The following is a 14,732-nucleotide window of genomic DNA, read 5'->3' as shown; positions in this document are numbered from 1 at the left end:
GTAGCTCAACCTCTCTGATGTCATTTCTTTATTTATAAAATGAGATATTACTTACAACTGCTCCAGATTTGTGTGTGGACTAGACACGTGCATGGGCTTCCCTGGTGGCTCAGACAGTAAAGAATCTGCCTGTAATATGGGACCTGAGTTTGATTCCTGGGTTGGGAAGATCCCCTGGAGGAGCGCAAGGCAACCCACTCCAGCCTTCTTGCCTGGAGAATCCCATGGACAGAGGAGCCTGGCGGGCTACAGTCCAGGGGGTCGCAAAGAGTCAGACATGACTGAGCAACTAAGCGTGCTGCACAGAGACTGTGCCTACATTGGCTAGTCTAGCACGTGCTTGACCCACTGCAAATGTCAGCTACAATGATCAAGTCACAAGAATTACAAAGTGCCAGGGCCACAGGTTGCTGGCCAATTAAAAAATGCTTTAGAATAGAAAACAGTTGATTTCTAGCTTCTTGGGAATTTGATGAGCAGGAGTGACTTTGCATTATTTCAATACTATCAGTCTCTCTGGCCAAGGAAGAGATGCTTGCTGCCAGACCTGTCGTTTAACCAGTACAAGAACCCTTGGAACTTAGAAGTAAAGCTGTTAAAATATAACATCAGTCATCTAATTGGGACTGCATGAAGCTCTACAAATGAGACCTTTTGTACTATGTCTTAAAGGCCAATCAGAACCAAACACCAAGTGATGGAGGGAAAAAGGCAGAGTAATCTAAAGCCTCTATTACCTGATTTAAAATATATTTTAAAAATATATACTTGTACATATATCTAGTTCACTAAAAAGACAATACACAGTTGATATATCTGATTCACTGTAAAAGCATACTGTCTAAAACTTAAAAAAAAAAAAATTTTCCAAGTCTTAAGTCTTCTCACAACATGGACCACACACAGTGCTAAAGAGAAGACTAGCATAATAGAAAACGATTTAACAATTTACTTGGTAGATTGTTAAATATGCAATTCTTCATGCCCTTCATAACGACTGTATTTATAGCTAATCGTCCAGAGCCAATTTACTCCAGTTTCAAGATCAGTTGCCATCACTGACCCAGGAATTGAGTTCCAGGAAGTTAGAAACAGAAGATTAAAAGTTTCCTGGTACCATATGTGTATGGATCTTAAAGGTAAGCACAGTAATGGAAACTGGAAAAGGTGATATGAAGCAAAACAATAACCCTTTCCTTTGATAATATGTATAATTAAAAGAATATGTATAATAGAATGATAATATGCATAATAAAAAGGGTAAAACAGGAGATTGAAAAAGCTGGCTTGAAACTCAACATTCAAAAAATGAAGATCATGGCATCTAGTCCCATTACTTCATGGCAAATAGTGGAAAAAGTGGAAGAAATGTCAGATTTTCTTTTTTGGGGCTCAAAACTCACTATGAACAGTCACTGCAGCCTTGAAATGAAAAGATGCTTGCTCCTTGGAAGGAAAGCTAGGACAAACTTAGTGTATTAAAAAGCAGAGATATCACTTTGCCGGCAAAGGTCCATATAGTCAAAGCTATGGTTTGTCTAGCAGTCATGAACAGATGTGAGAGTTTGACCATAAAGAAGGCTGAGCACTGAAGAATTGGTGCTTTCAAACTGTGGTGTTGGAGAAGACTCTTGAAAGTCCCTTGGACTGTAAGGAGATCAAACCAGTTAATCTTACACGAACTCAATCCTGAATATTCATTGAAAGGACTGATGCTGAAGCTTCAATACTTTGACCACCTGATGTGAAGAGTAGACTCGTTAGAAAAGACCCTGAGCTGGGAAAGATTGAAAGCAAAAGGAGAAGGGGGCAGCAGAGGATGAGATGGTTAGATAGCATCACTGACTCAATGAACATGAATTTGAGCAAACTGCAGGAGATAGTGAAGGACAAGGAAGCCTGATGTGCTGCAGTCCATGGGGTCACAAAGAGTTGGACATGACTTAGTGGCTGAACAATATTTACAAGGTGAATGAGGTCTAAAATGATAATATACAAGGTGTGATCAAGTCACAAAAGCAACGATCCCATGGACTTCAAATAAGCCCTGGAGGAGGAATTCCAGGTATTCCATGTAAACATCCACCTCTCCTCACCTCTTAGTTGAGCTGACTTGTCAAAATTCAGCTCAGAAATATCCTCTGAAAAGCTTTCCTTAACTCCATGCAAGCATGCTAAGTTGATTCAGTCATATATGACTCTGTGCAGTCCCATGGACTATAGCTTGCCAGGCTCCTCTGTCCATGGAATTCTCCAGGCAAGAACAGTGGAGAGGGATGTCGTTTCTTCCCCCAGAGGATCTTCCTGACCCAGGGGTTGAACCCAGGTCTTCAGCATGGCAGACAGATTCTTTACCATCTGAGCTACCAAGGAAGCCCCCTTTAACACCATATGTGTGTGTGTTAGTCGCTCAGTTGTGTCCAACTCTTTGCGACCCCATGGGGTGTTGCCCACCAGGCTCCTCCATCCATGTGATTTTCCAGGCAAGAGTGCTGGAGTGGGTTGCCATTTCCTTCTACACTTTAACATCATACACAAAAATAAACTCAAAATGGATTAAAGAACTAAATGTGAGACCACATACTATAAAGCTCTTACGGCTGAACATGAGTCTCTTAGGTCTCCTGCATTGGCAGGTGGGTTCTTTACCACTACTGCCGCCTAGGAAGTCTCTTCCTTAACCCCATTTCCTCCTAAACGCTGGGTAGGCTGCCTCTTCCCAATGTGCCCAGGACCTACAAATGCACACCTTGCAGCCTTTCATCCACTGCATACTTGTTTGCCTCACTGCTGCTGCTGCTGCTGCTGCTGCTAAGTTGCTTCAGTCGTGTCCCCATAGTCTGTGCGACCCCATAGATGGCAGCCCACCAGGCTCCCCCATCCCTGGGATTCTCCAGGCAAGATCACTGGAGTGGGTTGCCATTTCCTTCTCCTGCCTCTCCCAATAAATTTACATCTCCTTCAGGGAACAGACCTTGACTCACCCCTTTGTATCCCATAAGCCAATACTGCCTGGCACTCAAGCCTTTGTTGAAAGATAAAATCAAGGGACAGTCAGCAAAGCGTATTTTTGTATACTGAAAGACTGCAAATAACCCACAGGCATCTGGTTAAATCACCATTCTCAAAGTGTGGTCCAAGGATCCCTGAGGGTCCATGAGACCTTTGCCAGTGTCTGCAAATCCCCCTCTTTCTCTAACCACATATTTGTGTACAGCCAGATTCTCTTCCAATACTTTCACCTGACAACACGGCAAACTGACTGAGTAAGAGACCAGATGTGAGAATCTAGCTTTCTTCTATTAAAACAAACATTAAAGAGATTTGCAAATACGCTACTCTTCTTTGGAGTTTGTTCTAGAAAACAGTTCTTTTTTAATAGAAATAGGTTAACATGGGTTTGTTACTCTTGTATGTGTTAGTCACTCAATCATGTCTGACTCTTCAAGATCCCATGGACTCTAGCTCACCAGGCTCCTCTGTCTTAAGGGATTCTCCAGGCAAGAATACTGTAGTAGGTTGCCATTTCCTTCTCCAGGAGATCTTCCCGACCCAGGGATCAAACCCAGGTCTCCTGCATTGCAGGCAGATTCTTTACCATCTGAGACCAGAGAAGCCCAGTTACTCTTACTTTCAACAAATTAATAAATATTTTTTAACTTTCTTAGTTTTGATTTCTAGTACAGTCAATAACTATAGGTAGAACCTATATAAACAAAGACTCTTTGGGGTTCTCAATGTCTTTTAAATGTACTAAAAGGTCCTGAGACCCAAACAGTTGAGAATGGGTCAGTTAAAGAGACAATGGTATAGTTGTATGATAGGAGTATGCAGCCAACTTTTTTAAAGAATATGGTAGGTTGATAAACACTAGTAGAAACCAATGTCCAAGCTATAATGCTAAGTTTTTTAAAAAAGGACAGGAACTTCCCTAGTGGTCCAGTGGCCATACCCGTGCTCCTAATGCAGGGGGCCTGGGTTCTATCCCTGGTCAGGGAACTAGATCCCACCTGTCACAACTAAGAGTTCCCATGCTGCAAGTAAAGATCTTGTGTGCCATAATTAAGACATGTGCTGTGTGTGTTAGTTGCTCAGTCTTGTCTGACTCTTTGCAACCTCATGGACTGCAGCCCGCCAGGCTCCTCTATCCATGGGATTCTCCAGGCAAGAATACTGGAGTGGATTCTCACGCCCTCCTCCAGGGGATCTTCCCAAACCAGAGATCAAACCCGGGCCTCCTACATTGCAGGAGAATTCTTTACCAACTGAGCTACCACAGAAGCCTGGGTGACATGGCACATCAAATAAATAAATATTTAAAAAAGAAAGAAAGAAGGGCAAAACAAAGTATTGATATACGTGTACATTTTTTAAAGAGGTACCACTATACATATACATATGTGATATATGTATACACATATTTTTAGGATGAACATCCAAGAAAAGTAAAAAGCAGGTATCCCTGTGGAAAGTAACTGGGGAACCCGAGGTCAGGGATGGGAGAGATTTCCCACACCATTCCTAGTGTATTTGAACATTTTACCACCTGCATGTATTATGTGTACGCTCAGTCACTCAGTCTTTTCCACCTCTTTGCAACCCCATGGACTGCAGCCCTCCAGGCTCCTCTGTCCAAGGAATTTTCCAGGCAAAAGTGCTGGAATGGGTTGCCATTTCCTACTTCAGGAGATCTTCCCAACCCAGGGATTGAACCCAAGTTTCTTGCGTCTCTTGTATTGGCAACAGATTCTTTACCACGGCACCACCTAGGAAGCCCTCTACATGTATCACTTTTTTCAAAAAATCAACAGTGTAATAAAAATTATATTGAAATAGTACAAAGCATTAAACTCACATTGAAGAACAGACCGTAATGACACTCGAAAATATTAAATGATACATTGTGAAATAAAACAAGCCATTTTCAAAACAGTAATACATAATATGTTCTTAAAAAACTGTCGGGAAGATAGTCTGCACATAAAAAGTATTAACAGTTATTATTTCCTCCTAGTTAGTGCAAATACAAATTTCTTACTTCCTCATCTTTCTTGCATTTCTAAACCTTTGGTAACTTAACATGAACTCTTTATGCAGTCAGAAAATCAATGAAAGGCCTCTTTCCTGGATGGAACCATGGAGGGTGCAGAAAAGAAAAAGAAGGTTCCTGCGGTGCCAGAAATCCTTAAGAAAAAAGCAAAAGAATTTTGCAGAGCTTAAGATGAAATGCCTGAGAAAGAACTTTGCCCAAAAGATGCTTTAAAAGGTAAGGAGGAAGTTAATCTATGAAAAAGCTAAGCAGTATCACAAAGAATACAGGCAGATGTACAGAACTGAAATTTGAATGGCTAGGATGGCAAGAAAAACTGGCAACTTCTCTGTGCTGAGGAACCCAAACTGGCCTTTGTCATCAGGATCAGAGGTACCACTGGTGTGAGCCCAAAGGATCAAAAGGTGTTGCAGCTTCTTCATCTCCATTAGATCTTCCAAGGCACCTTTGTAAAGCTCAGCAAGGCTTCAGCTAACATGCTGAGAATTGTGGAACCATACATTGCATGAGTGTTACCCAAACCTGAAGGCAATAAATGAACTGATCTACAAGTATGGCTATGGCAAAATCAACAAGAGAATTGCCCTGACAGATAACATGATGCTCAATCTCTTGGCAAATATGGCATCGTCTACATGCAGAATCTGATTCATAAGGTCTATACTGCTGAAAAATGTTTCAAAGAAGCAAACAACCTCCTATGGCCCTTCAAACTGTCTTCTCTATGAGACGGAATGAAGAAAAGGACCACCCATTTTGTAGAAGGTGGAGATGCTGGCAACAAGGAAGATCAGATCAACAGGCTTATTAGAAGGATGAATTAAGGTATTTACCACTATTTTTGTAATCTGTTCACTTAATAGAGACCGCTTTCAAGCTGAAAAGAAAGAAAGAAAAGAAAAACAAAGAAAGCGTTTAAATATTCAAGTATAGGGAATTCCCGGCAGTCCAGTGGTTAGCACTTCACACTTTCACTGTGGAGAGCCCGGATTCAATCCCTAGCCAGGGAACTAAGATCTTGCAAGTGCAGCAGTGCAAATGAGGGGGCGTGGGGGTGGGGATGTTGGAAAACAAAAATATACACAAAAGTATGTGTATCTATGTCTATATTAAATAAAATATTTAGTAAGCAAAAACTTACATGAATAAAGCAGCACCAGGGTGGCACAACAGTAGAGTCCCCCTGCCAATACAGGATTTGCAGATTCGAATCCTGGGTTGGGAAGATCCCCTGGAGAATGGAATGGCAACCCACTCCAGCAATCTTCCCTGGAGAATCCCATGGACAGAAGAGCCTGGTGGGCTACAGTACACAGGGTCACAAAAAGTCAGACATGACTGAGCGACTAACACTTTCACTTTTATCTGCTGAATGGACTATAATATAGAAACTTTAAATGGTTTTGAAGAAGTGGTAAGAACACAGGAAAATGCTCACAATATCCAAGTGGGACGCCAAGTTAGTTTGCTGGGGACAGCAGGGCAAATATACAGGAAAAAAATAACTTGTTAGAATTTCCTAGTGTCAGTGTGGAATAGTGGGTAATTTTCACTTGCCTGTTCAGTTTCTTTCACAGCTTTGCATTTTTCAAATTTTCTACAAGGCATGACTTTGGTCAGAAAAAACTACTTTTAAAAAATGAGCAGGACTTCCCTGGTGGTCCAATGGCTAATGCTCCATGCTCCCAATGCAAGGTGCCCAGGTTCAATCCCTGGCCAGGGAACTAGATCCTGCATGCCACAATGAAGACTGAAGATCCTGTGTGCTGCAAATAAGACCTGGCACAGCCAAATAAATAATTTTTTAAGTGGATTTCCATTAAAAAATGACCACACTGAAAAGAAGCTCAGATTCAACTACGCATGTGTGAAAGTCAGTCTTAATGTCATGGGACCTTATTCAAGTCAAACTAACAGTTCTCTCAAAGTATGCGTGAAAACCCTCAAAGAAATGAGAAAAAACAGGGGGATGTACAAGTGGACCTGCAGACAGGAGAGATGCCTCCAAACTTGTCAGGTCCTTGACCTAGGCATCCTGAGTCCTTGACCTACATCCTGAGTCTTACCAAACGAAGGAAAAAATATGGAATATCCCATACTCTAGAAATAGCAGACTAAGCCAAGACTTTGCATGATCTCCAAAAACACGAACTATTAATATTTAATGTTGTTCTAAATACATTGGTGAACATTAGTCTCTTTAATACAACTTCTCCAATTGTCAGACGTTTTCATTCTTACATAAGAAAAGACACACATTTATACTTAATGAGCATTTTAAAAAAAACCTGAACCTTCTGAACTAGATCATTTTTTCAGGAGAGGCTCAGCCCATAGACTAATCTGAAATGCCAATCCCATCTGCAAACCTCAGCAAGAGCTGCAGTTAATATTAATTAAGAGCAGAAACAGGTTTGTTCTTGAACATCTTTTCTCTCAAGTCCAGGATGCTTCCAAATGGAAACTTTCCAACTTCCCTACATTTGACATAGTAGATCCAGTACAAACCTTAAAACAGGAGTCTCACACCTTTTAGAGGGAGGTTTCATTCACTGATCACTCAGCAAATGAAGGTACCACTAAATAGAAATGGGGGGGGGGGGTGTTTGTTTTGGGCCACACCATGCAGCATGAGGGATTTTCATTTCTGACCAGGGATTGAACCTGCACCCCTGCAGTGGAAGTGAGAGCATGGAGTTTCAACCACTGAACTGCCAGGGAAGTCCCAAGATTTGGGGATAGTGGTTTTGGGTATTTATTTTCTTATTTGGCTGTGACAGGTCTTCGTTGAGGCTTTTTAGTTGAGGCATGTGGGGTTTTTTCTTTTTTTATTTAATTTAGTTTCAGCATTCAGACTCTTTTGGCTCACACCATAAAGAATCTGCCCGCAATGTGGGAGACTCAGGTTCAATCCTGGGTCAGGAAGATGCCCTGTAGAAGGGAATGGCAATCCTCTTCAGTATTTTTGCCTAGAGAATTCCATGGACAGAAGAGCCTGGTGGGCTATAGCCCATGGGGTCACAAAGAGTCGGACACAACTGAGTTACTAACACACATTCATGCTCTAATTCTCTGATCAGGGATCAAACCCAGGCCCTCTGCGATGGGATCACAGTCTTAGCGTAACCACAGGCCTTCTCCTATATCCTCTGCTTTAGCTCCTCTCTGAAGTACCTGCTGCTGCTGCAGCTAAGTCGCTTCAGTTGTGTCTGACTCTGCAACCCCATAGATGGCAGCCCACCAGGCTCCACGGTCCTTGGGATTCTCCAGGCAAGAACACTGGAGTATGTTGCCATTTCCTTCTCCAATGCATGAAAGCGAAAAGTGAAAGTGTAGTCTCTCAGTCGTGTTTGACCCTTAGAGACCCCATGGACTGCAGCCCACCAGGCTCCTCCATCCATGGGATTTTCCAGGCAAGAATACTGGAGTGGGGTGCCATTGCCTTCTCCTAGATAATAGTATTTGATTCAAATTTCCTGAGTTGCTTTGCTGATGTGAAACCCCACTCCACCAAATGGAAGAACTACTTGGTGACCATGAGCACATAGCCCCAGGGCTCCTGGAGCCTAAGGACAAATAAGTTTAACCCCTGTGACACCACCCTGCTGCCTCACCATCAGCCAATCAGAGAACTGTACACTGGCTGATCCTGTACCCTGAGACACTCACCTGTCCTTAAAAAATGCTTTGCAAAAACCCTTTATGAAGCCTCAGGATTTTCAGGGGATAAGCCACCTCCTCGCATGGACTTGCAATATACCTTTCTTCGCTCCAAACTCTGACGTTTCAGTTTAGCCTCACTGCACAATCCGGCACATAAACTTGCATTAACATTAGCCACTGGACTACCAGGGAAGTCCCAGATTTTAAAGGAACTCTATTGAGTGCCAGCTGTGTGTGATGCCCACGCACACACATACACATTCATGCATATGTATGCAAAAACACACACACAAAAGCTAATATTTTTTATGACAGTGTCCCAGCTTCTGGCAACTTAAGAGAACTCTCCCATCTATTTACTCATTCAGTGTGCTAAAAAAAAAAAAGTAAGCCAAAAATTGGGGGGTGGGTCTTCAAATAAGGTATTTGGTAAGTCTCAGCCTGCAGAGCTTCAGGCAGACCAGGCAGAGCCAACAGGTGACAGATATCACAAAGCTCATCTGAGATCCATAGTAAACACAAACTTTTATCACAAATCAGAGCTAATTAAGCAGAATGGACTTATCGCTAAAGGCTGTTTGACTCTTCTGGGAAAGATGTAGATAGAATTTATGACCGTGTCTTCATCAGGCTTGTTGAACTCCTTTTATTCATTAGGCAATTTGTCAGATCCATCCTTTAAGTCTCAGTGGCAACTGGACTATGGTGAAGGTAGAAAAAATACTGCTATAGCCCCCAGCACCTAGAACCCTGACATATAGCAGGTATTCAGTAAGTATCTACTAGATAAATCAGAATACATTAGCTGCACTGCATCAGAAGTGTATGTGACAGCAGCAATAGAATTCACAAGCTATGTGCAGAGAAAAGAGATGAATTTCGCCAGGGCAGGTGAGGGAAAATTGCCCAAATGCAATGAGTAGCCAGTCCTTTCCTGGAACAGCAGCTTTTCACCAGGCAGTAACGGCAGGAAAACCATGTGGACAGGAGTATGCCCCAATCCTGCAGGCTGCAGCAGATGGCCTGAGCTACTTTCCAATTCAAATTCTTACCAAGGGTTTATTTCCTGGGATTTTGCTGCACTTTAGCATCTCATTCAAACCTTCAACTATAAAGGGGTACCTACAGAGCGGTCATTGTGCTTCTCTGCCAGGAAATTAGTGAAAAGCAAACAGCAAGTAACAGAAAAATAAATGCTGCAGAATGTTTTCCTATTTACCAGGCAACGAAGACTCTTATACCTTCTGAGAAAAATAACCCAAGAACACCCTCCAAGTCCACTAGAAACAGGCCATTTTCAAAATAGTCACTGTCCTTTATTTATCCTCTTCTTCTTTCCCTGATAATGTTTTTAGTTTTGGGGGGTTTTTTGGCCCACAGCACAGTGGATCCTAGTTCCCTGACCAGGGATCGAACTTGCATCCCCTATACTGGAGGCACGGAGTCTTAACCATTGGACTGCCAGGGAAGTCCATTCTTGATTAAGTTTTAATTGATTCATGCATAAACTACTTGATTCCCAACAGAAAAAGATAATTTAAACATTGCAGAGTCACTTTTTACTCCAGGGAGAAACACTGGCAGGGAAATGAAGGCACTTGAAAGAGAACGGAGACTAAAATTCTGAACAAAGGAAAGTTAAAATGAACAAAATAAGGGAAAACAAGTGGAAAAGTTTTCAAACCCCCTAAAAAAGTGCAGAAACAAGCGACTTCCCATCACATTCTCTTCAAAAAAAGCAGAGTGGGCTTCCCTGGTGGCTCAATGATGGATAATTCTCCTGCCAGTGCAGGAGACATGGGTTCAATCCCTGATCCGGGAGAATTCTAAAAGGCAAGGAGCAACTAAACCTGTATACCAAGACTATTCAGCCAGTGCTCTAGAGCCAGGGAATGGCAACTACCTGAAGCCCGGGTGCCCTAGAGCCAGGACTCTGCAACTTGAGAGGCAGGATGAGCGGCCTGAGTGCCACAACTAGAGAGTAGCCCCCCACTCTCTGCAACTAGAGAAAAGCCCACGCAGCAAGGAAGACCCAGCACAGCCAAACAAATAAATAAGTAAATCACCTTTTTCAAAAGGAAAGAGCCACCAATCCAATCCCAAGATGGATGGTGCAAAGCCTTCATGCCAGAAGGAGGCAAGTTACCAAGTCAGGTACAGAGAAGGCAGAAAAATGGGCTCAATCCCACCCAGCAGTTTCCTCACCTCATTATACCCACTTAGAAGCCCCACCTGACCACAAAAGCCACCTGGCCACCTTGAGCCAGCCTACCCTTTCAGAGTTCTCCCCCCACCCAAACTGCATTCCAAACCGGGAAGGAGTAAAATGCACTTGAATGTGTTATTAAAATTAAAATAGACCCAGTTGTGGTCTATTCCAGGTGCGATGAGGTATACAGGACTCAGCCTTCTGAATGGTGAAGGGTGGGGAACAGGATTATTGAAAATCAAAATAAAAGTTTGCTCTTAAAACCTGCTTTAAGAAAGAAGGAGTAAAATTCTGCCTTTAAAATACTTCTTAATTCCCCGCCGCTTTCAGGCTTTCTGTTTTCCAAGCACCGTCCTCCACCCACCTCTGTCAAACTAATATGCGCTTCGGTAATGAAGATACCGTAATAGGCTATAACCACCTAAGACCAGGTAAGAACAGAAGACAGAGGGAAGCACCCCGTTTGCAATAACAAGTTTTCACAAATGAGTTGCTAATTGTGAGCATCTGCATCCCAGAAGGGCCAACTACCTAGCAGCAGCACCACACCTACCTACCTCTCGCCTTTTAACGCCAATTCATTGTGAACTCGTGTGAACGCGGGGTGGGAACAGAGGGGAGAAGGGCCGCACTGACAGGCCAAGGAGAGCGGGCGACCTGTAGCCCCAAATTAACGAGGCAAGCCAAGGGAGGCATTCTCAAGAAGCCATTTCCAAGGAGGCTGGATTCAAACTGTAATTTGTCAGATCAAGTCTCCTTGTCTCCTAATGGTCAGGCCCCGGCTTGAGGAGGAGGGGGAGTTAGTGGTGAGAGTTTACCTTAGAAGGCGGCAGGGAACAGACAGGCCTTTCAAAGCCACCCAGGGCTCTGCCCAGAGGCCCCGGGAGGCGTGGAGGGGCTGGAGCGGCGCGCGGCTGCGAGCCCCGCGGCGCCACAGGTTCCCCAGCGCGCGGCAGGGCCCGACTCCCACAGGTGGGCGGCGCTCGGCCCGGGGGCTCCAGCGAGAGGAGGGGATGCTACGGGTCACCAGGGACGCGGTGAACTGGGTGGGAGACGGCCAAGCGGTAGGATGGCTTGGCCTTAAGGAAGCCGGGCGAGAGAGAAGCTCGGGGTTTTCAGCTGCCCGGATCTGCTGGCTGGTGACCTGCTTTTCGCCAAAGCAAGAGCAGCCCGTGGCGGGGTGGGAGTGGGGCTCGCACCCCTCCTATCCTCCGCCCAGCTAGCCTTGGCCTCCTCCCGGGCGCGGTTAAGCCGCACGGCTGCAGGCCACCAGCTGCATGCGCCCCGGCACGTAGGAGCCTGCACTACCACATGAGGGCGGGGGAAGGGCGCCCGGGGACCGAAGAGACTCAGCCCCTGGCTGGCCCTTCGCCTCCCAGCCTCACCCGATCCCGCGTCCGCTCACTCGCCCCCGCTCCCTCTCACCCGTGTTGGCCTTGATGTTCTCCCGCAAGAAGTGGCCGCTGGAGAGATGCTGAAGGCCAAAGTTCTGGGCTATCCTCTGGCACACGGTGCCCTTGCCCGAGCCCGGCGGCCCAAGGATGACCGCACGCAGGAGTTTGGAAGCCATTGCCTCGGAGAGGAGGGGGAGGCCGAACTGACAACCGGGACAGCGGCCTCGGAGAAGCCCCGGGAACTTTGTTTCTTCTGCCCCTGCCTCTGACACCCTGGGCTCGCGCGGGGATTCGCCGCCGCCCCTGCAGGGGAAGGAGAGACTTTGAGACAACCCCGCCTCTCCGCCCCGCGCCTGGGCGGCTCGAGGGCGGAGTAAGCGCCACGCTACACCTCCCCGCCCTCAACGCCCCCACTCTGCGATCCCGGAGAACTCCCGAGCGCCCGCCCCTGGCGGGGGTAGCCCTCGGGAGCTTGGAGGGGGGTCAGCCCGGCCAGGCCCACCTCGATCCTTTCCTAGATCTCGTGCCCCACGCCCAGTCCGAGGAAGGGCTCGGGCATCCCCACGGCAATCTCCACCGAGTGAGACAGCCTGAACAGGCGGTGACTCCAAGCGCGCCTCCAGTAGCCCCACGCCGCGGCGGCCTGGGGGCTGAGCCCCAACCCGGGTCCCCGCACGTGGGCAGCGTTTGGTCCGCGTCTCCTCCTCTCCCTGGCGGCTGTCACATCCCCGGGAGTAGCAGCGGCCGCCTCCGCAGAGGTCTGAGGGATGCTCTCCTCGCCGTGGAGCCAGAGTCCGGCGCCTCTCCACCCGGAGAAGTCAAATAAACACACACCTTGGCCGGGACGCGGCCCTCTGCGAGGCTTCTAGCCCGGATCCCGCTGGGCGGCGCCGCCTCCGCCCGCCCCCACTCGGAGCCCCGGCCGGCCGCGCGGGGCTCGCGCCTTACGTAAGCCGGGAGACCGGCTCCGCGCTAGCCGCCCGCCTGCGCTCCCCACCCCGCCCCAGCCCTGCCACTCCGCTCCCACCCGTCTCCTCCGCGATCTTGCTCCCCGAGACCCCGTGGGGCCCGCGGGGCAGAAGGAACGTGGAGAAGACGCACGCGCCAGAAACCCCTCTTTTGCGGTAGGTTAGGGAGCCGGTCTCCTGTGGAAAGGAAGGAAAAATACAACTTGTTGAGTGCCTACTGTGCGTCCGTTTCGGAGCTAGGCGATTTCCTTGAAGCAGCAACCGTTCCAGGTAGGACATGCACGATGGAGGAAAAAGGAGGCTTGGAGTACGGCCCTTCATTTATTGGGTCAGTCATTCAACAAAGGTTTATTGAGCGCCTACTATGTGCCAGACACTCTTAGTCCCTCAGCATATAGCTGCGAACCAGAGATGGACTCCTACCCTGTGGAAGTTACATTTCAGCGGGACTTTTGAACTCTCATTTGCAAGACTCCAAAGCACAGGCTTCTTGAGTTAGAAGGAAAAGGGCGGGGGGAGGGGGGAGGAATTAGGAATGATCCTGCCCTCAGGATCTCATAGACTGGTTCCAGAACTGAAGAAGCCAGGACGTTGGCACTAAATTAACAACTCAGTCCCAATGGATGCTCTCTTCTCCCTCGCCTCCCCAGCGCATCCCAATATCCCAATCCATATTCTCTTTAAATCTGTTCCCGCCCCACACACAGCCTTCATATCCCACTCGGACTTGGTGTGATAACCGCCTGCCCACAAGTCTCCAGCTTCCGGCGGTCCATATGTGATGCAGCTGCTACAGTGTGAGTCAATTTCCGTTATTTCCTCACCTCAGATATTATCGACTCTTCAGCACAAAGGAAAAAAAAAAATCGTCAGCAGGGGCACACAGGTGCCTTCCGTACACCTCTGCCATCCTTTCACAGGCCTTCTGTGTCCTGCCATTGCAGAAATCCCCTGCAGGATTCTGAACACCCCCACGCGTGGCTCACCGGTTCCGGAGGGACAATGTGTAGAAGAGCCTTCTCTAGCTTCCTGGCTGCTCTATCCGTGTTCGGGCGCAGGGGAGGGGGTGAGAGAGACTGGCATGGGATCCCAGGTCCCAGCCCTTCTCCTCCACACACTGATAGCCAGGCAGAGCCTAGTCTCTCGCTACCCAGGAGCACCCCCAGGCTGCCAACCCCCCCGCCGCCAACCCCAGGCCAGTATTTGTTCCAAAGTCCCCTTCCCCTGTCAAAACTATCTCAGTAATTTCCCTCGTGGTCCAGTGTTTAAGAATCCGCCTAATGCAGGGAGTCACAGGTTCGATCCCAGATGGGGGAAGATGCCGCATGCCCTGGAGAAACTAAGCCCATGTACCACAACTACTGAGCCCAGCACTGCAACTAAGAGTAACTCCTGCTCCCCGCAACTAAAGAAAGCCCCAGCAAGGCAATGGAGACCCACCGCAGCCA

The 14,732-nt window shown here is 47.0% G+C and overlaps 1 protein-coding gene across 2 annotated transcripts in view; it reads right to left on the bottom strand.

Moving 5' to 3' along the window:
* The window catches only part of AK4 (adenylate kinase 4), a 92,014-nt gene extending 78,748 nt beyond the window's left edge, over positions 1 to 13,266 (bottom strand). The window contains exons 1-2 of one of the 2 annotated variants that reach the window (XM_069593972.1): positions 12,819 to 13,266; positions 12,348 to 12,619 (exon numbers count right to left, since the gene is read on the bottom strand). In XM_069593972.1, coding sequence (XP_069450073.1) covers positions 12,348 to 12,492 — 145 coding nt within the window. In that variant the 5' untranslated portion in view covers positions 12,493 to 12,619; positions 12,819 to 13,266. The remainder of the gene's footprint in view (positions 1 to 12,347; positions 12,620 to 12,818) is intronic. The other variant, XM_069593982.1, reaches the window with a different exon arrangement.
* Positions 13,267 to 14,732: the final 1,466 nt, after the last annotated feature.

This window comes from Ovis canadensis, chromosome 1 (assembly GCF_042477335.2).
Source record: "Ovis canadensis isolate MfBH-ARS-UI-01 breed Bighorn chromosome 1, ARS-UI_OviCan_v2, whole genome shotgun sequence".
Lineage (NCBI taxonomy): Eukaryota > Metazoa > Chordata > Mammalia > Artiodactyla > Bovidae > Ovis > Ovis canadensis.
Note: the sequence above shows the minus strand (reverse complement) of the source record. Positions and strands in the feature narration are given on the sequence as shown.